At 44.0% G+C, this 27,925-nt stretch overlaps 1 protein-coding gene across 1 annotated transcript; it reads right to left on the reverse strand.

The window, feature by feature from the left end:
- Positions 1–1,149: 1,149 nt before the first annotated feature.
- Positions 1,150–26,232, reverse strand: LOC146350251 (coagulation factor X-like). Its single transcript, XM_084844573.1, has 8 exons — positions 25,590–26,232; positions 19,967–20,127; positions 17,885–17,909; positions 16,212–16,325; positions 7,723–7,854; positions 6,386–6,651; positions 6,003–6,120; positions 1,150–4,758 (listed from the first exon to the last, which is right to left on the reverse strand). The coding sequence occupies exons 1-8, from the start codon at positions 25,657–25,659 to the stop codon at positions 4,181–4,183; spliced, it is 1,464 nt and encodes a 487-aa protein (XP_084700699.1). The 5' UTR covers positions 25,660–26,232; the 3' UTR covers positions 1,150–4,180.
- Positions 26,233–27,925: the final 1,693 nt, after the last annotated feature.

Below are 27,925 nucleotides of genomic sequence, written 5' to 3' on the forward strand. Positions count from 1 at the left end.
CTGCAGCCTCCCAGGCCACCTGTACTTTCTGAACTGAAAAAATCCCATTGGAGGAATTGAGTCACGATGTCTTCCTCATGATGGCTTTAACTGAAGTGTGGGAAGCCAAGGAGGCTACAGGCTACCACAGAGATTACTGTACAATGACAGACAGGACACTCATTCACAGCCACCTCATAAGTAAGGAAAGCACAAGAACCCCAAACCCAACCCATGAGATTTTCTCTGAAATTTCTCCTCCTTTGATTTTCTTTTTGAAAGCAATTTCTTTTCTATCAAATTGAATGAGAATGGTTGAAAAAAATGTGGGATAAATTTTTGGCACAGCACTAAGAAGACCCACTGAAGGATTGGATAGAATCCTATTTCTTCACATCCAGAAGTTAAACATTTTGATACAAGCTTCAGTGAAAGTAAAATGATAACATAGAGTCTATGTCCACTTCTGGGTAATGTAATCCATTACAAACAGTAAATTGATAACTACTAAATTAAAGGTCAGTGTCTGCACAGTTAATGGGCAATATCCTGTGCTGTCCGTGTGCCAGCAGGGCCCACCACTCACGCAACAAGGAGCTAGTGGTTCTTAAAGCAACCAGAAATGAGCAGAAAGACTCATTTCTGGAATAGGACAGGTCTGTGGCACTTGCAAAAGGGAGCTTGCTGACCTGTCCCAATACAGAAAAGAGCATTTTCGCTCATTTGTGGCGTTACTTTAGGATGTGCAAACACTCCTGGTTGTGCTGGGGGTGGGGTGGGGGTCCTGCTGGTGCAACAGAATGAGTGGGAACACAGTGGGAGTACTGGATACTGCCCGAAGTGTGCTGAATTGATTTCTTCTGTTCTTGCGTGTCTAAACTTTGTCAGCATATTTGTATTAATTATTAACTCAATGTATGAATGGCTTCATATGTAACTCTTTCATTCCTGTTTCCATTGGGACACCATGGCCTATGGTCAGGGATGGGGGAAGTTGTAGTCCAACATCATCTGGAGGACAACCAGGTTCCCCATCCCTGACATAGACCCTGATCTTTCTTAGAATGTTTAGTTTTGACATCAAGTGATATTTAATAAAATGTTCCATCCACAAGACATGTAGTACTTTATTATTTGTGAACGATGAGGTGTAACAAATAAGATAGCATCTTCCAAAGTTTAATACATTTTTATTATTGCATATGGTGCAAATCAGAATATGAAAAGCAGAAAAATGTCAAAGCATTTGCAAAAGAAGAGACATAAGATATATGAGTCATTCATCAGGTTCTTCCAGAACCATCATGTAACTGTTTGGATGATTTATTTATATTGTCAACCCCCTTTGAATCACGGGGATTTGCAACCTTACCCTCATTCTATCCCCACAGTGGCCATCCGGGAAAACTGTTTGCTGGCTGGGGGCATAGTGACCATTCACATGTTTGTGAATGCTCGGAGAAGTGAAGTTCTCACTTCCTTCACAATGCGTGTCTGATCAGAGGGTGGTGAGCTGCACCACACATTCACAAGACAGTGGTGAAAAAGTGAACTGCAGTGACTTCATTACATCACACCACCGTTACTACTATATTACATTGGTTGTGTGAAGTGGCCTTGACTTCACTTTGGGCCAATTAGCACAGAAAAGCTTGATACCAGAATCTACTTTTCGCACATGAGGGCCGCAATCCTATGCACACTTACCTAGGAGTAAATCCCACTAAACCCAGTGGAATTTATCTCCTGAGAAAACATGTGCAGGACTGGCCTGAACATGCATAGATCCCATCACAGGGATATCAATCTTCTCCAAATAGCGCATCAATTGTTATTATAATTGCCATACAGAATGGCAGATATTGGTTATTGCCTGTAGTATCAGTGGTGATGAGCATTACCACAATAGTTCTTCTTTTGTTAAATCTAGAGTCTGAGCAGCATGTGCTGTATCACTTCAGCATAGGAGCACTCAGCTAGCATCAAAGAAATTAAATGGTGACTAGGAGGCAGACCTCCTCCTCCAGCAATACCCTGCCAATAAGGTATTGGCAATAATACCCTGCCAATCATTTTGCTTTTAAGTACTTTAATTGATTCCATTATACGAAGGCTGCGTGGTCACCATCTCTACTGCTGGCATGGAGGCATTTCCCACTGGAATATTAGATATTTTTAAGCCCCACTGATTTCAGTGGAAAATTTAAGCATGTTCTTAGCTCATAGTGAAAATCAGTAAGATTCTACATGCTTGGCTGGGGCTGGGGCTCTCTTCACACCTGGCATTTTATTCCACCACAAACCGTTCCTTTTGATTCCTGATACTTTCCGGGATTTTGACTGGCCTGTATACAGGCATCTCTCATAGCGCCTCCCTCTGCTGTATTCCTTTTCATGGTTGGGTGGAGCTGCATGGAAAAATCAGGACAGAAAGTGGCTGCTGGCCCCTTGCCTCCCCCACACTAATCCTTGGTTCCTGCAATATGTTTGATGCTCCGCCTATCCCTCCTGCCTTCCTTTCTTCCTGCATCCCCTCCTTCCTTATCTGTCACCAGCGGTGGCTGCTCTCCCCTCTTATTATGCCTTCCCATCCACTGGCTTGTTCCCACCCGCCCCATGCACTGTTGTTGCTTCCCCTCCTCCTTATTCTGGCTACCCAACAACCCTGTAAGGTGTGCTAGGAGAAGAGATAGTGGCTGCCTCCCCCTCCCCTGCACTGTTGTTGCTCTTCCCCCATCAACTGGCTTCTCCCCTCCCCTGTTTTTGCTCTGTACCCTAATTCTGGCTACCCAACACCACTGTAAGGTGGGCTAGGTGAGGAGATAGTGGCTGGCTTTCTCCCCCCCACCCCCGCCGGTGGCTGCTCCTCAGCTGTTCCTGAATTTTGCTCTCGCTGCAGATTTCCAAAAGGTCGAGAGTGTCCTCGAATCACCAGGAGATGCCCCTGCCGTTGAGGTTGTTTGGAGGAGGAGGTGCAGCAGCAGCAGCAACCATTGACGAAACCGGGCTGGGAGGGCACAGATACAGTGCACCTCTGGAGTAAACAGTGATGCGCGTGCAGCGCCCGTAGTGGGATGGGAGAGAAGTGGAAATGGTTACTGGAAGCGCGGTCAGGGACCTGTCCCCCCCCCATTTGTTATCATGACAATGTTATTCAACACCGCCCAGCAACACCCCCTAGCTCACGCCCACACAAAGCGGGACAGAGCACTAAAGGGGAAATGCACAGGGGGGAAATGGCGATTTCAATCGCAAGCACAGAAAATGCTGGGTTTTCCCCGTTCTCAGATAACACAGGAAGAGGGAAGTTGTGAGACAGCAGCAGGAGAGCAGCGGCGTCATCTAAGTCTCCTTCAAAAACCAGTGATTAAAGAAGAACGATCGTGCTAAAAAACCAAGGTGTGAAGAGAGCCTGGTTCTTGCCCCCCAATATTAAAATCACTAATTGTGCTGACACGAAATACGAAACTAGGGGAACATATACTAAAGTTTTGAAGACGTGAAATGTAAATTATAAATTTGAAATGTATACACTGGGAATGTTAACTGACGTTAGCATGATCTTATGATTTTCAGCAATGGTGCCTGTTCAAATGCAGGTAGCTTTTTTCTTCTTTAAAGAAAACTGCCTTTCATTATTTAAATCACAAATCCAAAAAGCTTTACACCTTTCAAATAGAACATAGTTTCAGATATGGACATGCTTGCCTTGGTTAATGATATCAGATTTTTAAAAAGTGTACTGACTGAATCTCTCTCTTGGTGGCTGAATATTATTGGTGTGTGATTGTGTTACAAAGGGAGGAAGGTCACCTTTTACTGGGATCCTATTGCTGTGGCCTTAAGGATTAAAGTTCCCATTCTGGACCTTATGAATCCAAATGATAAAAGAGTTGAAATGAAGAACTTTGCCCCAGTCTAAGCTGTACAGACATTGGTGGGATTTATGCTAGAGCAGGATGCCCTCAGATGGATGGGCAAGCTAGGTTAAGTTAACTCTGCAAAGTTAACTCTGCACATAGAAGTGGCAGTGGCTTTGAAATGTTGAAGGATTGGGCTATCCAATTAATATACTGGACATTCAAAACAGAATGGTTTATTTAATTTACCAATGAGATGTCTGAATAAAATATGCCATTCAATGATTTGGACGTATTAGCAGATCTGCTCATGCTTGATTTTTTTGGTGGCTGTTGGCTCATTATTCTGTTGTGGCTTTGGGCACATTATTCTGTTGTGACTTTTGGCGCATTATTCTCCTGATCCAGCCTATGAATTTGGACACCCTTGTATAAACTCCAAATTTTCCTTCCTTTGCGCACCCTTCTCCCCAGCTGATCACACCAGTAACAAAGTGTGTGTCCTTGTATTTAGTTACATGAGGGCCTCCACTGTCTCCCTGGCATGCGTCTTGAGCTGCAGTATTATAGCCCGCACAGAACATATTTTCAGTGATTGGGAAATTACTCGACAGCTTGCAGATATACCTATCCACATACGGCAGTTTAACTACTTTAAGTGTGGTGGATACGCGGCCTCCTTCAACAATGCGCCCAAAACCACTAACAATACCCAGGTCTTGTGTCATTAGAATCTGGTTAGCAAAGTCTGGAGTGGGAAGGCAAGCAGGGATCACATTCTCAGAAAACTGGATAGGGTCCCTTAACTTTATGAGGGCTATATCATAGTCATACGTTTCCCGTACGAATTTATGATGTACATATACTTTATCCACAGTGTGAAGTGTTCCTGTTGATTTTGCTGTTGTGTCCAGTTCCCCTGTGGGAGACCAATACAATGTTATTATTATGTGATACATAATATGCTGGGCCAATACATTGTTCATATCTATTTATCAATTTGATCCTGTTTTCATATCCTGTTCAGTAAGCTGAAATTAAACTATAGTTTCCTTGTTCGGACATAATAGGAAACTAGGATAGAAGCGCTGAAGCTGGAAGGCTCATTGTCATTCCCCAAATTCATGCCTCCTGTGAAAATTAGGAAGGGAGAGGGAAACTCCATTAGTGCCAATTTGGGGGATAAATTGGCTGGGTAGCGGGTTTAAACCTCCCCTGCCTATGTGCAGTAATCCTGATCTAGATCGAGTCCCCATGCACTTACACGAAGATAAACAAGATTGTATCAGCTGCATGCTATGTCATTAATGCAGTGTCTACTTAAGTCCAGAAAAGCTACACCTCATGAATGTCTGCCTGTGGCTGGGAAAAAGCACAAAGGTCTTGATGTAAAGAAGGTGGCAACTCTAAAAGCATGTTCAGAATTGTATGTCTGGCTATCTTTGTATCTGGAAAATGGATTCAATTCTTTAAGAAAAAATTGTGTAGTGAATCATAGAGCCAAACTATACACAACGCTGGTAAATTCATGATTGGCAATGCACTTGAGGGCATCCCTTGAATTGGATTGGGGGCATGGCATTGTGGGAGGGATATCATTCTTTTCCCCCTGTGCTGTTTTCCCCAGTAAAATTGCTCCTCCGAAGCTGCTGTTTGCCCCATGGGGCAATGCATAAAGGTACAATAAAGTTTCCCTTCACAGGGAAATTTCAAGAGGGTGCTTATAATTGGCACACTGGAGAACAGGTTAAACTCCATCGCCCTCCAGTGACACAGTTACCGTCTGATTCAGCCACCTCACCGCTGCCATTACTTTTAAAAAAATCTCACAGGAGATCCGTGATGTACCTTCACACACCAAGTTTAAAAAACGCGAATATGGGTGAGAGATTAAGAGTGACACGGTTTGCACAATCACATTAAGCCCCTGATATTGTGCAAACTGTGTCACTCTTAATTTGATTGCTTTATTTCAGCCACGGTGGCTTGTTTGATAATGTGCACTGTCCCTATACATGTAAGATGCAACTGCCAATATTTTTAGGATAAAAAAGAGACAATGGTAAAAACAATTCCTGACTGTTTCCGTGTAGCTCACCTAACAAAACTATCTATGTAGTTAAATAGTTTTTAATATAAATTATAAAAATTGAAAATACCCACCTACAAGAACTGTAAGAAATTTTGTTTCATTCATACAGTGAGCTGCGCTAAGCACATATATTTGGCTCAAAATTGTTCCCCCACAAAACCCTTCTCCTTCATCATTGAGTAGAAGCGCCTGAAAAGAGAAGCATTCATGCACACAGGTTTGTACGAGTAAGCATTTTTCTTGAAAGACACATTTTATCATAGTAAATAATAGATTACTATTATTTTGTAATGTCTCCTTCTCTGGCCATTCAATTCTGCCAACAGGTAGGTATGTGACATATTCTATACAAAGGTTGTAGAAGTAAGGGAGCAGTTAAAAACAATGTTAATTGTTAAACAAATACTGGATATATATCCAGTGACATTACAAGGTGCAAAGGAAACTAATTTACCTGCCATGGACATTCACCGAATTTGCAGTCTGTTCCATTAACTATTCTGGTATCACGGTCTGAATCAGGGTCAACTTGTTCCTTTTTGTTCAATATTTCATCCTGGGGCTCTAGGTGGTCACTAGCACTAGTGACATTCTGGATATCGTCATAAAAAAAGTCTTCAGGAATTTCATCATCATAGGAAGAAGGACTGAAAATGTGCCCAAGTGAATTTGCTTCTCTCTTTGTCCTTGTGCTTTTAGTTTTACCACATGGAAACTCATCTGCAAAACCATAATCAAGCGGTTAAAATTGAGTGGCACAGCTAAGACAAATTATGCCTTTCCAATTTACACATGCATGGCTAAAGTATTTTTTTTCCCTTGTCTTGGACGAAGGGAGTTAGAAGATAAAGCAGGCTAAGAATCAGCAAGCAAAATCCAGCAACATGGGTTCCCCAAAAATAAGCCACCAAGAGGGAAAAAAGAGGGTAAATATATTGATCAACAAAAGGATAACTGGATTAATATATTCCCCCCATTATTGTTGTTTTTTTCTTGGAGAATCAGCAAGACGGTTTTGAGGCTGGGAACAAACTGTGGACCAGAGAATCAAGGTGAAACCAGTAAAGGAGGTGTGCGTGTGTGTATTAGTGAAGAGGTGTGTCATTTACATTTACAGATATGAGTAACCAGTCAAGGCTGCAGTCCTAAACACACTTACTTTGTGGGAGTAAGTTTCACTGAGTTCAACAGCACTTACTTTTAAACATATATAGTAGTGCACTGTAAATATCTGACTATTTATTTGTTCTCTTTATTGAAACTTTTACATTTGATGAAATTAAGAAAACAGTAAAGATATCCAATATCATACAAGCAGACTTCCACTGGCTCAACAGAACATCCCCTTTGTCTCCTCTCCCTTGCCTCCTTGCAATCTGAAAATCTGCTCTCCAAGGTCCCTCCAACTCTCCAGAGCAGATCTGGGAGACATGCAGGAGGCTACACGGGGAGGGGAGAAAGAGGGAAAACTTCTCCACCAATGGTGTCTGTTACCTTGCCCCATGGACATTGTTGGATGCAACCCTATGTCACCCCCCCCCCCATCAAAATGAAATAATCTACCAAAAGGATCTTCAGCTCAAATGGTCAAATCAAGTGCCTTTTAATTCAGAAATTCTCTTTGTCGGACCCTTAAATCAAACTGGAATGTATGCATCTAAATAGAAATAAACTACATCTCAGCTGCATTAAATCAAGCAATACATGCAAAGTAATAAATATGGGCAAGTTTTGTTAAAAGCAATATAAAATGTAACTTGTGTTGCTTCCAGGGAGCACAAGCATTTATACCTGTAGAAACGCAGGATTCTCCATTGTTTGCCAGAATATACCCATCAGCACAGGAGCACTGAACATTATTTTCTACAAGTTTGCAGAAGTGCCAGCAGTCACCATTGTTCAATTTGCAGGTTTTTAGTATTGCTGTATAAGCGACAAATACATATTAGCACTGAAAAGAAAGAAATACATGATCTGCAGGCAAAGATAACATTGTAAAGGAGGGGCAGAGCTGTTGCCCTCTCGTATGTAACCCCCTTCAAGGGCTGATTCTCATGTCTTCTCTAGTGTTTGAGCCCTCGCTCTGTCACTGGATAAATGGGGCAATTGTTGACAGACAGGGAAGGTAAAGCTATGTTTAAAGACATAGCTAGCAACTATGTCTTGATTTTTAATTTTTTTGACAGTTGGGGTCTGATTTTTATTGGGATCTCAGTGCACAGGAAGTGGCGGTTTAAGCGTTCCCTCTTCAGATATAATTTTACTGAGAACTGGCAAACCATTCAACATTACATTAATTCAAGTCTATGCCCCAACCACTGAGGCCGAAGAAGCTGAGGTTGATTGGTTCTATGAAGACCTACAACACTAGAACTAACACCAAAAAAAGATGTCCTCTTCATCATAGGGGATTGGAATGCTAAAGTAGGATGTCAAGAAATCACCAGGATAACAGGCAAGCATAGCCTTGGTGTACAGAATGAAGCAAGACAAAGGCTAATACCGTTTTGCCAAGAGAACGTGCTGATCATAGCAAACACTCTTTTCCAACAGCACAAGAGGCAACTCTACACATGGACATAGCCAGATGGTCACTATCGAAATCAGATTGATTATGTCCTTTGCAGCCAAAGATGGAGAAGGTCTATACAGTCAGTAAAAAACAAGACCTGGAGCTGACTGTGGCTCAGATCATGAGCTTCTTGTTGCAAAATTCCGGCTTAAATTGAAGAACATAAGGAAAACCACTAAACCATTCAGGTATGACCTAAATCATATCCCTTATGAATACACAGTGAAGGTGAGGAATAGATTGAAGGGATTAGACCTCATAGACAGAGTGCCTGAGGAACTATGGATGGAGGTCCATAACATTGTTCAGAAGGCAGCAACTCAATCCATCCCAAAGAAAAAGAAATGCGAGAAAGCCAAGTGGCTGTCTGATGAGGCTTTACAAGTAGCTGAGGAAGGAAGGGAAGCGAAAAGCAAGGGAGAAGGGGAAGACATATCCAACTGAATGCAGAGTTCCAGAGAATAGCAAGGAGAAACAAGAAGGCCTTCTTAAATGAACAATGCAAAGAAATTGAGGAAAACAATAGAATGGGAAAGACTAGAGAACTTTTCAAGAAAATCGGAGATCTCAAGGGAACATTTTGTGCAAAGATGGGCATGATAAAGGACAAAGAAGGCAGGGACCTAACAGAAGCAGATGAGATTAAGAAGAGGTGGAAAGAATACACAGAAGAACTATACAGGAAAGACCTTAATGTCCCTGATAGCCATGATAGTGCGGTCACTGAACTTGAGCCGGAGATCCTCGAGAGTGAAGTCAAGTGGGCCTTAGGAAGCATTACTAACAACAAAGCTAGCGGAGATGACAGTATTCCAGCTGAGCTATTTAAAATCCTAAAAGATGATGCTGTTAAAGTGCTGCACTCAATATGCCAACACATTTGAAACACTCAACAGTGGCCACAAGACTGGAAAAGGTCAGCTTACATTCCAATTCCAAAGAAGGGCAATGCCAAAGAGTGTTCAAACTACCGTACAATTGCGCTCATTTCACATGCCAGCAAGGTGATGCTCAAAATCCTACAAGCTAGGCTTCAGCAGTATGTGAATCGAGAACTACTGGAAGTACAAGCGGGGTTTTGAAGAGGCAGAGGAACTAGAGATCAAATCACCAACATTCGCTGGATCGTGGAGAAAGCAAGAGAATTCCAGAAAAACGTCTATTTCTGCTTCATTGACTACGCTAAAGCCTTTGATTGTGTGGATCACAACAAACTCTGGCGAATTCTTAAAGAGATGGGAGTACCAGACCACCTTACCTGTCCCCTGAGAAACCTGTACGAGGGTCAAGAAGCAACAGTAAGAACTGGACATGGAACAATCGATTGGTTCAAAATTGGGAAAGGAGTACAACAAGGATGCATATTGTCACCCTGCTTATTTAACTTGTATGCAGAGTACATCATGAGAAATGCCGGGTTGGATGAATCACAGGTCGGAATTAAGATTGCTGGGAGAATTATCAACAACCTCAGATACACAGATGATACCACCCTAATGGCAGAAAGCGAAGAGGATCTAAAGAGCCTCTTGTTGAGGATGAAATAGGAGAGTGCAAAAGATGGTTTGAAACTCAACATTAAAAAAACGAAGATCATGGCATCTGGCACCATCACTTCCTGGCATATAGAAGGGGAAGAAATGGAAGCAGTGACAGATTTTATTTTCTTGGGCTCCAAGATCACCGCAGACGGTGACTGTAGCCATGAAATTAAAAGACGCTTGCTCCTTGGGAGGAAAGCTATGGCCAACCTAGACAGCATAGTAAGAAGCAGAGACATCACCTTGCTGACAAAGATCCGTCTAATCAAAGCTATGGTTTTCCCAGTAGTAACATATGGCTGTGAGAGCTGGACTATAAGGGAGGCTGAGCGCCGAAGAATTGATGCTTTCAAACTGTGGTGCTGGAGAAGACTCTTACAAGTCCCCTGGACTGCAAGGAGGTCAAATCAGTCCATCCTAAAGGGAATCAACCCTGAGTGCTCATTGGAAGGACAGATACTGAAGCTGAAGCTCAAATATTTTGGGTAGATGGCATCAACGATGCAATGAATATGAACTTGAGCACACTCCGGGAGAGAGCAGAGGACAGGAAGGCCTGGCGTGCTATGGACCATGGGGTCACAAAGAGTCGGACACGACTTAATGACTGAATAACAGCATGGCTATAGGGCTTCCAAAAAGACCTTAACTGGTGCCAATTTTTCTCCAAGCCATATAGTTGTGTGTGTGAGTGTATGTGTAAGGATTATGTGTAAAATCATAACTGGATTAAACCTCCCCAATTCCTGCAGCCCGCCTTCAAGATAGCCCCAGCAACAGATAAAAAAGAGAAACAAATAAGTTGCTGTTTGACCCGGCACAGGGCGAGTCCCCCCATGAGGCAAGGTGAATCCTCAGCTCAGGTGGCAGATTGGGAGATGTGATGGAACGTGCTCCCCGCCATCCCATGAAAGGCCCCTGTGGGCACTGCTGCTGCAGCCCCACTCGCTCACTGTGGCAAATGCCACAGCAGGAGAGCTGGGCTCCTTGGAGCAGCAGCCCCCCTCCCATCTCTCATACTTTGTCCTCTCCTGAAGTGAGACATCAGACGGGTGGGTTCTTCAGAGAGGCTACCTGCCCAACCTCTCCCTTTAAGAGAGGGTGCAGCAAGAGATCGGGCAGGTAAGTTCTCTGGAGAGGCCACTGGCCTAATTTCTCACCCTGGGAGGGCTCCCAGAATGAGAGATCGGTTTGGCACCCTCTCCTGAGAACTGCCCAGGCCCCAAAATGTACAGGCATTCTTCCTCATAAAGGAAGGACCCCTCAAAGGGCAGCATTTAGGCTCCTGTGGGATCTCTCATTCTGGGGGGTGGCAGCGGAACATCTGGTGCGGCCACTGGCTCTGCAGAGATAGCTGCTAAAGAGGACTTGATTTTCAGTGAATTCCCATTACAGAGGCAAAGCTGACTTCACCATTGTCTCCTCAAAATCAACCAAGACTTTTGTGGCACCTTAAAGGTTTGCAAATATATACACCAACATCTCCCACAAAGATGGACTACTATCTATCTATCTATCTATCTATCTATCTATCTATCTATCTATCTATCTATCTATCTATTACATTTCTTAATTGCCCATCTGGCCAGTCACCCGGCCACTCTGGGTGATGTACAATAGTACAACAGTTTAAAACAATAAAATTTCACATTAAAACATCGTATTTCTAAAAATACCCTAACCCACCATGCCTGCCTGAACAACCATGTTTTCAGTGCTTGGTGGAAGCTCATTAAAGAGGGGGCATGGCAGAGTTCCCTAGGGACAGAGTTCCACAGAGTGGGGGCCACCACAGAGAAGGCCCTCTCCCTCATCCTCACCAGCCTAGCTGACCTGGCTGATGGGACAGAGAGAAGGCCATCCAAGCAGCCTGATCTTGTTGAGCAGCCTGTCTGCTGTTGCTGGAGGTGCTCCTTGAGATAGGCTGGGCTGGAACCATATAGGGTTTTAAACGTCTGAACCAACACCTTGAATCTGGCCCGGAAAACAACTGGTAACCAGTGCAACTCCTTTAGCACCGGAGTAATGTGATCACACCAGTGGCTGCCTTTAATCAGGCGAGCCACCACATTCTGCATCAGCTGCAGCTTCCGAATCGTCTTCAAGTTTAACCCCATGTACAACGCATTACAGTAGTCTAGATGAGAGGAGACCAGAGCATGTACTACCGATGGGAGCAGATAGTCGGGAAGGTAGGGTGCAGCCACCATATCAGATGGAGTTGGTACAGCGCTGCCTGGCTCACAACTGACACCTGAGCCTCCATGGACAGCTGGGCATCTAAAATGACCCCCAGGCTGCGGACCTGTTCTTTCAAGGGTAGCCGTACCCCATTCAACACCAGGTCGACATCCCCCAACCTCCTCTTGTCTCCCACCAAAAGTACCTCGGTCTTGTCAGGGTTCAGCTTCAGCTTATTCCCCCCCATCCAGCCACTCCCTGTCTCCAGACATTTGGACAGGGATTCTATGGCCAACCTTGGTGAAGATTTGAACGAGAGGTAGAGCTGTGTGTCATCTGCATATTGATGATACTGCACCCCGAACCTCCTGATGACAGCCCTGGCAGCTTCACATAGATGTTAAATAGCATTGAGGAGAGGATGGAACCATGTGGCCCCCCACAAGTGAATGGCCATGGATCCAAAATTTCCTCTCCCAGTGCTACCCTCTGGTACCTGCCGGAGAGGAAGGACTGGAACTACCGTAATATGGTGTCTCCAATGCCCAACCCCTCCAGGTGGTCCAGGAGGATACCGTGGTCAATGGTATCAAAAGCCGCTGAGAGGTCGAGGAGAACAAGGAAGGAACATTTGCCCCTATCCAGAGCCCTCCTCATATCATCCACCAAGGCGACCAAGGCCTTTTCTGTCCCATGCCCAGGCCTGAAGCCCAATTGAAATGGATCTAGATAATCGGCTTCTTCCAAGTGTGCCTTCAACTGCATCCCCACCACCTGCTCAATCACCTTGCCCCAAAATGGCAGATTCGAAACTGGGAGAAAGTTGTTCGGGACTTGGGGCTCCAAGGAGGGCTTTTTAAAGAGCGAATTTATCACTGTCTCCTTGACGGGTGATGGCATCACTCCCTCCTCAAGGGAGGCGTTCACCACCACCCTGATCCCCTCACCCAGCCTCTCTCTGCAGCTCATAATGAGCCAAGATGGGCAGGGATCAAGTAAGCAATTGGTCAGCTTTACAGATGAAAGCACCTTGTCCACTTCATCAGAAGGAAGAAGCTGGAACTGATCCCACAAAACCGGTTTGCCACAGGCCGCCTCTCGCTCTCTAACTGTATCCATGGTGCACGGTATAACACTCCTGATCCAATCAATTTTATCCGCAAAGTGCCTTGCCAAGGACACACAGGAGGCCTTAGAATGCTCCAGTGGTTCCGGATCAACTGGACTGTTCAGGCTCCAGACCACTTGGAACAGCCTCCTGGGACAGCGCTACAAGCCATCAAGAATATTATTCCTGATGGTGATGCAGCACCTCTGGCCAACACATGTTGCCACTTTGTCCTCACCTACAGTTACTTCAAGTTTGAGCAGGACAGATGTTCCTTCAGGTCAATGGCACCATCGTGGCTCCATAGCATGACAACATACTCATAGCTGGTTTAGAATATTTTCTCACCTCCTATCCCCAAAATGTTTCTCTCTTCCTGAAATACAGTGAAGACATCTTCTGGACTCTTGGTGATGGGGCCCTTGAGAAATTCCACCAGGATTTCAACAACTTTCACTCCACCAACATCAACCTGAGCCTAGACCAATCCAAGTTACAGGTTCTAGACAGCACTGGACAACAATACGATAGACATAAGCACTATTTTACACAGGAAAACCAAAGACAGCTAGATCTGTTGAGGCCCAGTGCCAGCACATAGCATCCTCAGCAAAATGCTGGGGTTCTAACAGGGGACCCTGTGCTGATGTCAGGTGTGGTCTGGGCCATCCATTAAGAAAAAATTGTGCTGAAAGAAGCTCCAAGGCCACTATGACTGAACTTGCTGGCATCTCTATTGTAATTCCCCCATGATGCAATGATGCATATACACATATACATACAGCACTGCATTGTGGGGAAATTTGAACGGTGGTGCTGGCAAGTCCAGCTAAGTGGACCCAACACCCCTGACAGTGCCGCTGCTGGACCACTGCCATACCTGCCAGAATTGCTGAGCCTAGTCCGGCCATGCAATGTCCACTAAGGGCACTTTGCCCGGGGCCTGCAAACCTGGGCCCAGCCCTGATGCTTTTAACTGCCGCCCAGAACACACCACCATATCCCTTGTTTATAACCAAGCCCCATAATACAACTGTAGTTGTTCCAGCTAATCGCATGCCGGATTCACTGTGTCAAGGTTTACATCAGGCATTTCTTAGACTACAGTATCCATCCAATGAAGTGAAAAACCTGATCAAGGCCAAAGTGGCATCCAGGAATTTATTGATTTCATTTACAACATTTATATAGCACCCTTCATCCGGATAGATTCAAGGGCAGTTTCCAAAAACAATCTACTACAGGACAGACCCAAAGGACAAAATTGCAGAGCATGAGCTTATCACCTACAGTTCTTAGCTAAAATCACTCCAACATATTGGCTGGGTTCACACAACATGATAACCTCGAGTGTGCGTTGTTGTTGAACTGTGGGTGGTTGTGTTGTCTGAACCCAGCTGTGCTAACAAACCATGTTTTGTAGTCCATCTTTGTGGGAGATATTGGTGTATATATTAGATCCAGGATCTAAAAATATCAGTTTCAACTGCAAGGGTTCATTTACTGGCTTATCTTCCAGCATGACATATGCTATCAGCTGCCACCAATGCCTTCTACATTCTATATAGGACAAGCAGATCAGTCCCTAAGCAAAAGAATTAATGGATATCAATTTGTCATTAGAAATGCCCATATTCAGAGATCAGTGGAAGAATGTTACAATCTCCCAGGTTGTTCCACTGATGACTTAAAAGTTGCCACTCTCCTAGAAAGGAACTTCAAAGGGAATTAGAGCTGATCAAGAGATTTGTCTCTGTTTGGGCATGCACAGAAATGGAGGTTTCCTGTCTCACTACCGGTGTGAACTAACTACATGAGGAGGATCCTGCCTTATATGGATGTGTGTATATAATTATTTATTTAAATTAACTAGCGTCATCACTAGTTATTGCTGTTATGAATGGTCATTGTGAGGATTTTGTGTACATATAAGCTTCAGTTGAACTGTACTTTCTGCATGTCCTTGCCATTTGACCTCACTGTTCACCCTGCATTGTGTGTGTAGTGTAGACGTGTGTGTGTATGTGTATGTACACACACATATACACACACACACACACACATACACACTCTGCCAGCTGAGGTTAACACTTCATGCGTCAGATGAAGTGGGCTCAAGTCCATGAATGCTTATGCCATAAGAAATATGCTTGTCTTTAAGGTGCCGCACAACTTTTTGTTGTTTTGCTGCAACAGACTAACATGGCTAGCCCCTGACAATCAACACAGCACGCCTGACTGCTGTTTGTACAAATGATGGCATTACTAGTCAGGCTGGCCCAAGACATCTTGCTGCCTGCGCTGAAGAACAAGATGGTGCCCCCGTCCATTCCAGGTACAAAAGCTGGCTGGACTGGCAGATGGATCAACACTGATGATGGAGCAGCATCCTCCGCTGCACTTGAAGGTGGCAAGCTAACAGGCTGCAAGGCAAGCTGCATGGCACACAGGCCTGTTCTCCAACAACTTGTTGCCGTCTCCCAGCATCTGTCATCTGAGGTGACTGCTTCACTTTGCCTAATGAGAGGGCCAGCCCTGATACTAGCAGCGTTTCACACAAACTGTGGATACCATCCATGCGTCTTGAAATGCCCATGCGATACATCTGGGAACGCTCTTGTGCCCTGCTTGTCTTTGAAACAGAACTTCCTCTTCAACTCTGTGGCCAGCGCAGAAAGTCTCAGGACCTGCAGATGTCATGGCAGGGGAAAAGGCAGAAGAACTGGAGAACTGATAGGGCTGGCCATGTCTGCTTCCTGTTCCCCACCACCGCTGTACACGTTACGGACAAAGCTATTCTGAGGCATCCGAATAGGGGAAACAAGCCCTATCTCAGCCTAAGAGTTACTGTTCTTTTACAGTTAAAACACAAACTTACAATATTCACAGTTTGTCCCGTGATAGCCAGTTAGACATGTGCAGGTATAGCTACCAATTCCATCTCTGCATGTTCCACCATATTGGCAAGGGCTTTGCTCACACTGGTTCCCATCTAGTATGAAAAAAGAATAATTAGGTTTTATAATACAGGACGTTAAGATATTTATGTGCTAAGAATAAAAATATGAATGTACTGGGAGTCACTTTTTATACTGCTGGGGAACTATTATAGTGAACTTGACCAGGAATCAAGGGTGTTTCTACATGAGGCCTTTATTGTGTACTCATGATTGCTTACTCATGATAGTTTGCAGGTCCTTTACATGACACCATCATCCTCCAGGCCTCTCTCGTGCTTTGCAACCATTATTGTGTGTTTTTTCCTAACAAGGGAAGTGTGCCATTTTTTCTGAATGGTGTTATAAAGCCCCATGCAATTGCACAATTCTGCTATACCACAGTGCCACCTAGTGCTTGTATAATGGAACATATAGAAAGGCAGAGAAAGAAAATCCTTGGGGAAAAAATGTATGTAAAGGAGCCGATCTTAATCCCGAAAAGAATCCAGAAGTAGATGTCCTGGTAAAGGTGCATGATAAAAGCCTCGTGTAGAAATGCTCCAAGACTGGATCCATCAGCTTTGCCAGTTGCATATTCTGCACAGAGCTGGTGTCCATATGCAAATACCCAGCCTGCTGTTGTACTACTTTCTTTGGGCACAGCAGATCAATGCTAACTTCATGTATAGTATTGCATTTGCCCAGCAGTCAAACGTAGACCCAGTTCTGTGGACAAATGAGGACAATGAAACAATGTGAATAGCATCCTACCACTTAAGAGTCAGGCTGTGGTGTGGATCTTTTTAGTTTTGCTATTGAGCCAGGATAGATAAACTTCCCTTATGTCCCAATCCTGCACATGATGCAGAAATAAGTTTGATTGAATAGTACTTGCTTCCATGTGGTGAGGTTTGGATTGGGTTGTTAAGGAGCACAATTACTGTGGATATGTGTAACATGCCCCTGCAGTAGTACTATGGAAGTCAGCCTTCACCTTTCATACCTGCTACAAAACCCTGATCGTAAGCTCCTGACCCAGTTCACAGCTCTATGTAAAGAGCTGCTATAATCATTTGAAAATATACATGTAGCTTTACAAAAGTATACTGTATTTCCTTGTTAGCCTTGCTCCTTACCTTCCCAATATTATCTCCCCCACTCTGCCAAAATTTAATTGTAAGCTCTTTGCAGCAGTGACCAGTTTCTTCCCCCTTATATTGTTCTCTGAATCACCATGTATGTTGACGGTGCCATATAAATTAATCAGCCATTCACAGTATTAGTGAGACAAGGAGAGAGAGGGAGAGAGAGAGGGAGGGAGGGAGAGAGGGAGAGAGAGAGGGAGGGAGGGAGAGAGAGAGGGAGGGAGGGGGAGAGAGAGAGAGGGAGGGGGAGAGAGAACAAACAAGGGAACATATACAATTTAGTGTCCCTGGACAGACTTTCTACTAGGGTGAGTGAATGTGAGATACTAAAAAATGGGGCTGTAATTTCTTGACCACCAGCACAACTCCAGGTTGCTATGAATTTAACTGACTGAGTTTTAAATCTTAATTAATCAAATTTATTTAAAAGAAATATTTGGAGGGGGAAAACTGTGTTAATCTCTTACCCACATAAACATTCCAGAACTCCTCCTAAAGATTAAAAAAAAATGACAGTGTTTAGTAATGGTGGTAAATTCTAATTTAAAGTTAGATTAACTTTAATCTAACAAGATTAAAATCACACAAGAGAATATTAAAAAAGTAAGATAATCTACTATAATCCTTTATTGACTATCCAGAAAGTACACCATAATTTTAAAGGTATTTTTTTAAAACCTCTCCCCTCTCAGCCACGCTTTGCTCCATTTTTTAGCCAACCACCAAGCCCCTCTTGGTTATAACTTTGCTACCACTTCCCTTTCTTCCCGATGCACAATAAACGTTATGGATGGTCCTTTGATAATAAGAGTCACATCATTAACCTAGTGCAATGATCCAGTTAAAGAGCAATGTTCTACTGGACCATTGCTGATGCCTGAAGGAATTACCCTAAATGTTGCTGCCCACAACTTATGAGGGAACACTAATCATGATAACTAGCTTGTTCGTCGATGGTAGGATTTAGTGGTACAGGCAGCCTTACAAAAGATTATCAAGATCTGCACAGCACCATCCCTTCCCCCTACAGAAGTTCCCCAATGTGGTGCCCTGCAGATGTTTTGGATTACAACTCCCATCATCCTTGACCAGTGGAGACTGGTGGCTCTGATGTCAGTGGGGTGGTAAATCCACTCTGGGTTGTAGTCAGAACCAGTTAGAATGCTAGAGGTGGAATCCAAGGTGTGGAAGTACCCTGGATAGCTCCTTTAGAGTTCTGACAGATTCTGACTGAAACCCAGGGTGGATTCACCACCCCACTGACATCCGAGCCACCAGCTTCCACTGTCCTTGACCACTAGCAATGCTGGCTGGGGCTGATGTGAATTGTAGTCTAGAAATCGAGGGGGCACCATGTTGGTGGAAAGCTGCTATATGCCCTCTAGTATACTGTAGTTGCTTAAAGCCCCAGAACTGATTTGACAAACAGTACGTTGTGAAGTTCCAGCAAAATTCTATTCAGCTGTGTATATATTCACAGTTCCATATCCAGCACTGACAGTATTGGGAAAAAAATTATTACATTTAGTTGAGTTGACAATTATGTATTATGCAGGAAAAGAAAAGGAGCGTAGGGTAACCGGGACACTATATCGCATGACTTGGACCAAGACAAGCTGTGGGACTCTTCTTGTTCCAGATTTTTCCTGTCACCACCTGTAGACTACCAGTAGTTTAGCATTTCTGGTTTTGAGCAGATGGTTAAGGATGACTCATAGATGTGGCAGAAGCAGAAGCAAGCAATATATAACATGGAAAAATCGTACCATTTCAGGCTGTCGATAGATGCAATATAAAAACAAGGCTAACAAGGCTCTGAGTCCATCTTCGCAGCAGTACTGTCAAGACATACATGAACAGGCCACCATCTTGTCCCTTGTCCATTCCTGTTTGCTCCCATTTTTATTATCACTGCCTCTTCTCCTGCCCCACTCCTCTGCTCTGCCTAGGGAAAGTGAGGGAAAATGCCCAGTGGTCCAGTGTTCCCCAGCTGGCAGTGGAGGAGTAAGTTGTGGGCAACAGGAAAGAAGGAGAGAACAGGAGGTGACAGCAGAAGCAAATGGAGAGAACAGTGGAGAGAAGCAGGACTGACAAGAGCCCTATTCAGGCATTCTGATCCTGTATAAACACATGAGGAGAGGGAGCAGCTAGCCCCGCCCCCACCACCATCACGTTAATTGCCCTCTACGTGTGGAGGCCAAATTTCTGAAGAGAAGAGTTGGAAAATCAGCGTTCGGAATAGCATGGACAGCCTCCATGGATACAGGAGGCTCTCCTCCTCAGAAGGTTGCCTTCAACAAGTCCAAGGTGACAAAAGCAACGACGGAGAGGGTGGAGCTAGTAAACACTGGTGTGTTTATGCTACACAGAATCAGGATGCCTGAATAGGGCTGAGGTGTTACACACAGTTGACAATTCCATTGTGAAGGCGTGCTTGGAATTCTTGTTTTTATACTGTCCAATCTGGCTCCAAGGGACTGACAAAAAGAACAGCAGAAGTAATCCAGTGTATTAAGACAAAGGACACCCAGTAGCCAGTTTGTCCTTACAGTTTTCTCCTGGTCTTCAAAGGCTTCTCTTGCTTCTTCTTTTGAACACGTCTCCTCATGACACTCTCTTTCAATATTTCCTTTCTTCAATTCCTCAAAAATTGAATTAGCTCGCCTTGTTCTTTTCAAAAATGTGCTTGCATTTTTATCTGATAAGAATACTGAACAAAGAAGAAAAAGGAAAAATATCATATGGACATGTAATGTCTTTCAAAACATGTCTAAAGCTAATGAACCATTAAATAATTGTCAAGAACCCCATGTTCTTACTGTACTCTTGACTGTGAGATCATGTCAAGAACTCCATTTGCTTTCTGTACCTTGACTGTGAGACTTCTCTATCTGGCACAGCTGAAACAGCACACTGTGATGCAACCACCGGTGGGGCTATTATCTCAAGATAGCCCTGGCAGCCCTGGCCTTCAAGGCCAGAGTAAGACCTGGTTTGCACAACATGACAATCCACCATGGCTGATCACCGATGGTGGGTTGTCATGTTGTGCAAACCTGGCATGGTTTCTGCAGGGCGGCTTATTTTTCATGTTGGAGCCAACAGGAGGACCAAGGGGAATGAGTGGGGAAACAAGCTGCGGCAAGTCCAATCATCTGTCAGGTTAGCAAGTGAACAACCAATCCATGGGGGCTAATTCACAGGGTGGCTTAGTGTGATGTGTGAACCAACTCAGTTAATTGGGATGAATAATCTCAGCTGTGTTCCTCTGGAAACTTCCCCCCTCCTGCATAGGGTATTGGGACGCTGCTGAAGTCAGCTGGTGATTGGTTATCAAAGATCTGCTTGGAATTGTCAAGAGCCTGAGGGTAAAAAGGAGAGGCTGGGAGCTGCCCAGTTTTCTCCACCTACCTGTGCCAAGGTTTGTGAGTTCTTGGATTCTGGACTGGGCCTTTTCCTATGAGGAGACCCATTCTTAGATAATGTATAGGACAGGCTTAGCTATTTCTTTCTTAATTTTGCCAGGATTACTGTTCCAAAGGTTCTCTTTGTTTCTTCTATAACTTTCCCTTACGCCTTTTTCTTCCTCAATGTAAATAAACTTCCCCTGCTTCTAGAGTTGTGTGTGAGCTTCCTTCCAGGTAAATCTCAGTACTAAATTCAGCAACCTCTGCTTCAGCTGATTACTACTGGGTAAAGTTTCTTGCTTTGAGGCTTCAGTAGAGGGTGGCAGCTTCGACCCTTATTTCTTTGCCCAGGTGTGTCCTGAAAGTTCTGAGAATCCCCTGGCATAAGCAGAGCTGGACATAAAGGGGTGGTGGTAGTCTACCAAGTAATTATTTGACCCTGTCTACACTGCAGGGAGTTTGGGCAACCCTCTTTCTCCCTTCACTGTGATGAACAAAGCTGCAATTCTGTGCACGTTGGCTGGGGGATGCTGGGAACGGTAGCACCTTTGTTCTGTTTAAACATGCATAGGATGGCACCCTAAATGTCTTTAGGATGGCCCAGATTCACATGATGAGTTTTGTTTCATGGAGGGGTGTGCACTGACCACAAGTTTTGGTTCGGACCCCAAGTAGGAAAACAGCCTGATTCATCTGGGACTGATTTGGAGACTGCCCGATTCAACTTGGGGGCCAAATCCAGATCTCCCATTGACTATAACTGGAAATCAACAACAACTATAACTTTTTTGCTGATTGTCAGAAATGGATGAAATTGGTCTGCCACCATGTAATTAGAGTGATATACTTTCATGCCAAAAACATGTGTTTACTAGCAGGGTATTAAAACACTGAGAAATCCTAAATGGCTTTTGCCAAAAATATAAGAACGGAGCTAAAATGTTAGCAACTTCCCTACAAACCTCATCACAGGATGCCAGTGAGGCCTTGTTGTATTGTTGTACTACACCTGAAGTTGTTATGAAGTTACACTGTTCGTAAGTTTTGGAGTGCTCAGGAGCACAAGCAGTTTGACAGTTTCCTATCTTAAATTTACCTAACTGATCTGCAAAATATAAAGATTTCCTCCCTATCATAGATGCCTTTCTTCCTTTTCACTGCTTGGATGCAGGGGCAGTGCTAGGTACCTAAAAGATCTGGGTCTCAGGCATGGGGCAGAGGATGGGTCACAAGAGGCCAGGCCAAGGGATCATGAGAGGTGGGGCCAGGGGGTCACGAGAGGTAAAGGGCTGACCCATAGAATATTATCCTGCTCCACCAGAAGCAAGCCATTGCACACCATCCAAAATCCATCTTTTGACAGGAGCATCCTCACTGCTTTGAGATCATGAATGCAAAACAGTGGAGGATAATCCACACAGCCACACAAAATGATGGTGATGATGATTATATTCTCAAAGCCACACAGAAAAGCAGCGTTTGGCACTCAGGAGCAACCCACTGCAAAATGGGACACAGAGGTGATGGTGACAATGCTGATGCTGATGCCGCATTGAGCAGGGGGTTGGACTCAGTGGTCTTATAGACCCCTTCCAACCCTACTATTCTATGATTCTATGATACTGCTGATGCTGATGATAATGATAATAATATTAATAATAATAATCCCAGAGCCACACACAAAAACACCCAAAGTTCTGGTAAGCATGGCCAGCAGTTTCTGAGCATCCAAACATACGTCACTTTACATGGGCATCCCACTCTCCAAACCTCAGAACAACAGCAAGAAGCAGCACACACAGTATAAAAAATAAATCCATCTTCTAAATGCCTACTCTAAGGCCAAAAGGACTGGATTGCTCAGAAGTAAGCATGGCACAAATTCTGACTGCACCAAAGATCCATCCCTCCCCACAAGCAGATTTTTAAGAAGGAAAAGAAGTATAATCTCTGACAACCCAGGCAGGTTTAAAGAGAGGTGGCACATGTTCTGGACCACAACTCCCACCAACCAGCACAAGAGGGCATGGGGAAAAAATAAAACAATCCCAGCTAGCTGCAGAAATTACATCAGGTTATCTTTAACACAGCAATAAAAGAGCGAGGTCCTCCACCCTGAAGAAAAGCAAATAAGGAAGACATCCCCCTCCGAACAAAAGCAAATATGGATGCACGCATATACACACATTCCTGGGAGCGAGCTGTACTGAATTCAGAGAGGCTTACTTCTGAGTAGACATGCATAGGATTGCACTGCAAATTTCAGTTGCATACAATTGTTGCAAATGCTCCAAAGTCATGCCACCAGAGACTCTAGTTTTGCCAATTTGACTCTTCCTAGCTGTGGATTATTACTTACGTATAATTAATAAGGAGATGAGAAAGGTAATCAAAGTGCTCAGTGTTTAAGCTTCCCTTTCTGCAAGGATCACAGCTCTTATGTACCAAAACTTGCTCACGCTCATCCAAGTGAAATACTCAGAGACACAATTAAAAAAAAAAAAAAGCTTGAAAAGTAACCTTGTCTATATCTTCTTATTTGACTACAGCAACAACAATGCAATGTCTTCTGTGTTAGCCAGACTCACTAAAGAGCATATCCCGTATGCATTTACTAACTTTTAATTCTTCGGTGTGACTGATAAGAGTAGAAGCAAGCAGTATATCGATAATGCACACGTGAATTCATGGCTGATCATTTGCAGCAGCTGCATAATAACATAGGAAGAGCCCTGCTGGCTCAGGTTGAGGGTCCATCTAGTCCAGCATTCTGTTCACACAGTGGCCCACCAGCTGCCCACGGGAAACCCACAAGCAGGACATGAGTGCAAGAACACCCCCCTCTGCATCTTTGTTCCCAGCAACTGGTGTACGTAGGCATACTGCCTCTGATACTGGAGGTAGCCTAGAGCCATCAGGACTAGTAGCCGTTGACAGCCTTCTCCTCTGTGAATTTCTCCAATCCCCATTGAAAGCCATCCACATTTCTGGTCATCACTACATCTTGTGGAAGTGAATTTCATAGTTTAACTATACACTGTGTGAAGAAGTACTTCCTTTTCTCTCTCCTGAATCTACCCCCACTCAGCTTCATGGAATGACTACACTGGGTTCTAGTATTATGAGAGGGAGAAAAATGTCTCCCTATCCACTTTCTCAACACCATGCATAATTTTGTACACCTCTATCAAATCTCCCCCCATTTGCCTTTTCTCTAAGCTAAACAATCCTAGAGGTTATAACCTTTCCTCATAGGAGAACTGCTCCAGACCCTTTAAAGTAGTTTGAATTCATCCACAAGGAACAGGTGACAGTTCCTAGCTTTGTATCTCATCTCTTTAAACATTGCTTGCTCTTTACTGGCATATCTTGGGTTTTTACTTTGCATTTTACTCATTCTCAGCAATGTTCAATGTTCACGCCTTTGGTGGTGTTTTTGTAAAACATTTATCTTTGGTGAGGGTCATTGCTTCAGATCAGTAAACCCTGCAAGATCTAATCCACCAACTCTATTGTTTTTTATTCAACTTTTCATACACAGAGGCCTCCAAACTCAGTGGTTCACACATGTATTATAAACTGAAGAGAAAGGATGATAACAAGGGGTAATATTCCTTTTAAATTTTGCTATTTGGTAACTGCAGTGGCTTCCAATTTCCTTAATGAGCCTAGTGGCTGCTTTGCCTCCTCCTCCTCCTCCTCCAGTGGGTGCCCTTGAGAGCCCCGCCAGCCGCTGTCCTGTCACGGCATTTGCTGTAGCAACAGAAAAGTCAGTGGGGCTCTCTGAAGCAGCCGCCAGCATTTTCTTCCTTCCTGGCTCTGAGGATCCCACCCGGCATCTTGCAAGATGTCATCTGGATGTCCTGATTTTGTCAGGAAGTCTTGCAAGATCTCACCTGAAATCAAAATCTCATGAGGCTTTGGGCGAGTTTGCTGATGCCGGGAAGGAAGGCAGCAGTGGTGGTCACAGCAGGCAGATGGCCTCCCAGAGGTTCGGGACCCAAAAGCAAAGATTTGGGGCCCTAGCCTAGTGGGCATAGCCCTCCCGCCACCTCTGCCTGGGTGCATTTCTTCCATTATCCCTCTCTATTCCATTGTTATTCTTTTTTCTGTGTCATGTTCTTTTTAATTTGTTTCTTCTTTCAAAAAGCCAAGTTACCACATTATTACTGAGTCATCTTCCTATGATGGGAACCATAGCAACCAATATTGTGGGTATGTTATTTCCTATCCCTTCTGAGTGAAATAGAAATATTTCTTTCTGATAAGAAGGGCTATCTCCACAGTTGTATGTATCATTTTCTGTCTCTCCCCCCATGGCTGAGAGAGGAAATATTTCTACCATCCATTTCACAGACAGAATAGTATTCTTGGGTGCTTCTTTCTTTAAACCACACACACACCCCTTTAGCTGGAAACTGCTTGCTTAGTGTACTGCAATAAGAAAGTAACCGATTCACACACTGTGTATGTGCACAGGAATTTTTAAGTGGCTTATTTTAAAATTGCTTAAATTTATGGTAGTTCACTGATTTATGTTGTAAGCTGTTTTTGTCAAGGCCATGGTCTTGAAAGGCGGCAAAGATATATATTAAATAAAGAAATAAATAAAATACAAGATCGAGCTCCTTTCAGAGAAGATATTTCCTAATATGATCTGCATTCATCCTGACACAAGAGGAATATTTCTTATTCGAAAGAAATGAAACAAATTGCAGAAGGAGGGAGAGAGAGAGAGAAGAGGCAATTATTAAGACTCACTCACCGTTTCTTTCTGACTTCAGGAGACACAACAGAGAAGTGAAGATCAGAATGAGGAGCAGCTGGTTAGCCATGGTGTCTATCGGTGGAAAACAACACTCTGTTCCCTTTCAGGGTTAGCCGTGAACAAGGTTCAAGCGACACACTTCCTGTTGCTGTGCTGACAGCTCTTATCACACACAACAAATGTGTTTGTGTTTGGATGTGGATTCTTCAAATTAGAGTGCTGACTGATTGGACATCCTGGTCTTTTCCAAGTAAGGTCACATAGTCTGAAGATTAAAAGCATATGGTGGTTCCGATGCCTAAAAAGAGAGCTTCCCCTGCTGTTTGCCTCAGATATTTAGGCATAAAGGAAGCACACAAAAAGGTCAAAAGCTGATTTCATTTGTGGGAATAATCTCTCTCTTTTAGTAGTCTTCAGAAGAAAATTCAAAACAACTCTACAGGCAGAGTCTTTTGTTTCTAATGAAGTCCTAATGAATTTTTTTTTCTTTCCCCCCAAATATTTTGTTATGGGCGTGTCACTGAATATTTGAAAACAAGAGAGAAAAATCAGCGCATTTTCCACTCCACTAATTTCTGTGAGCAAGAGTGTTGAGCCCCACAGATATGTGCGAAGGGGTCACAAATAGCTTTAAAAAAGCATTTTGGATGGCATTCCTGAGAATATATTGCATACATCAGGGAAGGGAGGAGTCACAGTTTGGCCCAAATCCTGAGGATGGGCTACAGCAGCCTTCCCCATCCTGGTGCCCTTCACATACGTTGGATTGCAACTCCCATCATTCCAAGCCCACATGGCCAATGGCTTCCCCAGGTTTGGAGAGGCTGGGCTAGAATATGCATATTTGGGCGAAGCAGAAAGGGAACAGGACTGAACTAGTTTGGGAGAGAGTTTGACAATTTCCCCAGAGAGCTGGCAGGAAGATATAAGGGAGCCATATTGCCAACCCAAAGAAGGAAAAGATTATAAATTACAGCAATAAAAGCAGGGGTTGTAGGCATGCCTATTATCAGTCACCATGCGCATACAGATGTGTTGATGCCAACTTAGCATTGAAAGGAGCTCCCAAACTAGACACATTTATAGGTTGATCCACTGGGTAGTTTGTTCTGTATTCCCCTTACCTGTGTCAGCTGCTTTTCCTTTTCCTGAATACATTCTGGATTCCTATAAGGAGACACAAAACTGATTATAAATGGCTTACTGTCTCCGAAGATGGAAGCCCCCTATAACAGCCAATCCTAGCCTTATCCTCCACGAGTTTCTCTGTTCCCCTTTTAAAGCCATCTAAGCTACTGGCTGCTTCCCCAGTTCTGGTGGAAGTGAATTCCAGAAGTGAATGATGTATGATGTGAAGAAGCACTTCCTTTTATCTGTCCTGAATCTACTGCCAATCAATTTCATTTGATGATCCTGGATTCCAGTATTATGAGCAAGAGAGGAAAACTCTCTGTTTACATCATGCGTCCATTTTTAGTGATGTGGCTGAATTTCATAACCGGTCAGCTCATTGTCGGAACTCGTCCGTTCGTAATGCTCACCTTTGTAGTGAGCCTGGATGGATGTATTATGAATTCGCTGTTAAGTTCAGAATTGGTTGTGAGCTTCGGAGCAAGCCTAGTAAGGCAGTACACAGATTCCCCCACCCCCAATACATTTTCAGTCATCCTACCACCTTGACCTCCCCAAAGCCTACTTGAAGTAGTCTCATTAGCTGCTTCTTTTGTGGTCGTTGCCACTGCACTGCAGCTCTGGATCTGAGGAGGAGGGCTCTGTGGGTCCATCTTCATACCAGCAATTGGCGATGGCGAGTAAAGGTCACATGACATCATCACGCAGCCAGACCACATGTAAACAACCAATCAGAAAGGGGCACATAATGTGGTGACACATGATGTCATCCCGCACTGTGAGATTCTAAACTACCGCTCCCAAGATGCACCTTGATACTGCCCATGCACAAAAACTCATTTACACAGAATGAGACTTGTATTAAAGGAAAACTCTCACCCAAACTCACATGGAGGAATTTATTACTTTTCCAAGTAAATAACGAATTCACCTAGGCTAAGTTTGCCCATCACTATATATTTTATAAACCACTATCATGTCCTCCCACCCTTAGTGCAAACCTCTTTTTTTAACTAAACCCCCCAAATGCTTTAGCACAGGGGTGGGGAACCCATGGGGAACCCATGGTCCTCTAGAGGATGTTGGACCACAACTCCCATCATCATCAACCATTTGCCATGCTGGCTGGGGCCGATGGGAGTTCTGGAGGGCACCAGGTTCCCCAACTTTACTTTCATGTTTCTCTGTAGGGAAGACGCTAC

The sequence above is a fragment of the Heloderma suspectum genome, chromosome 3, assembly GCF_057233095.1.
Source record: "Heloderma suspectum isolate Gila_16-S chromosome 3, 16-S_ref, whole genome shotgun sequence".
Classification (NCBI taxonomy): Eukaryota; Metazoa; Chordata; class Lepidosauria; order Squamata; family Helodermatidae; genus Heloderma; species Heloderma suspectum.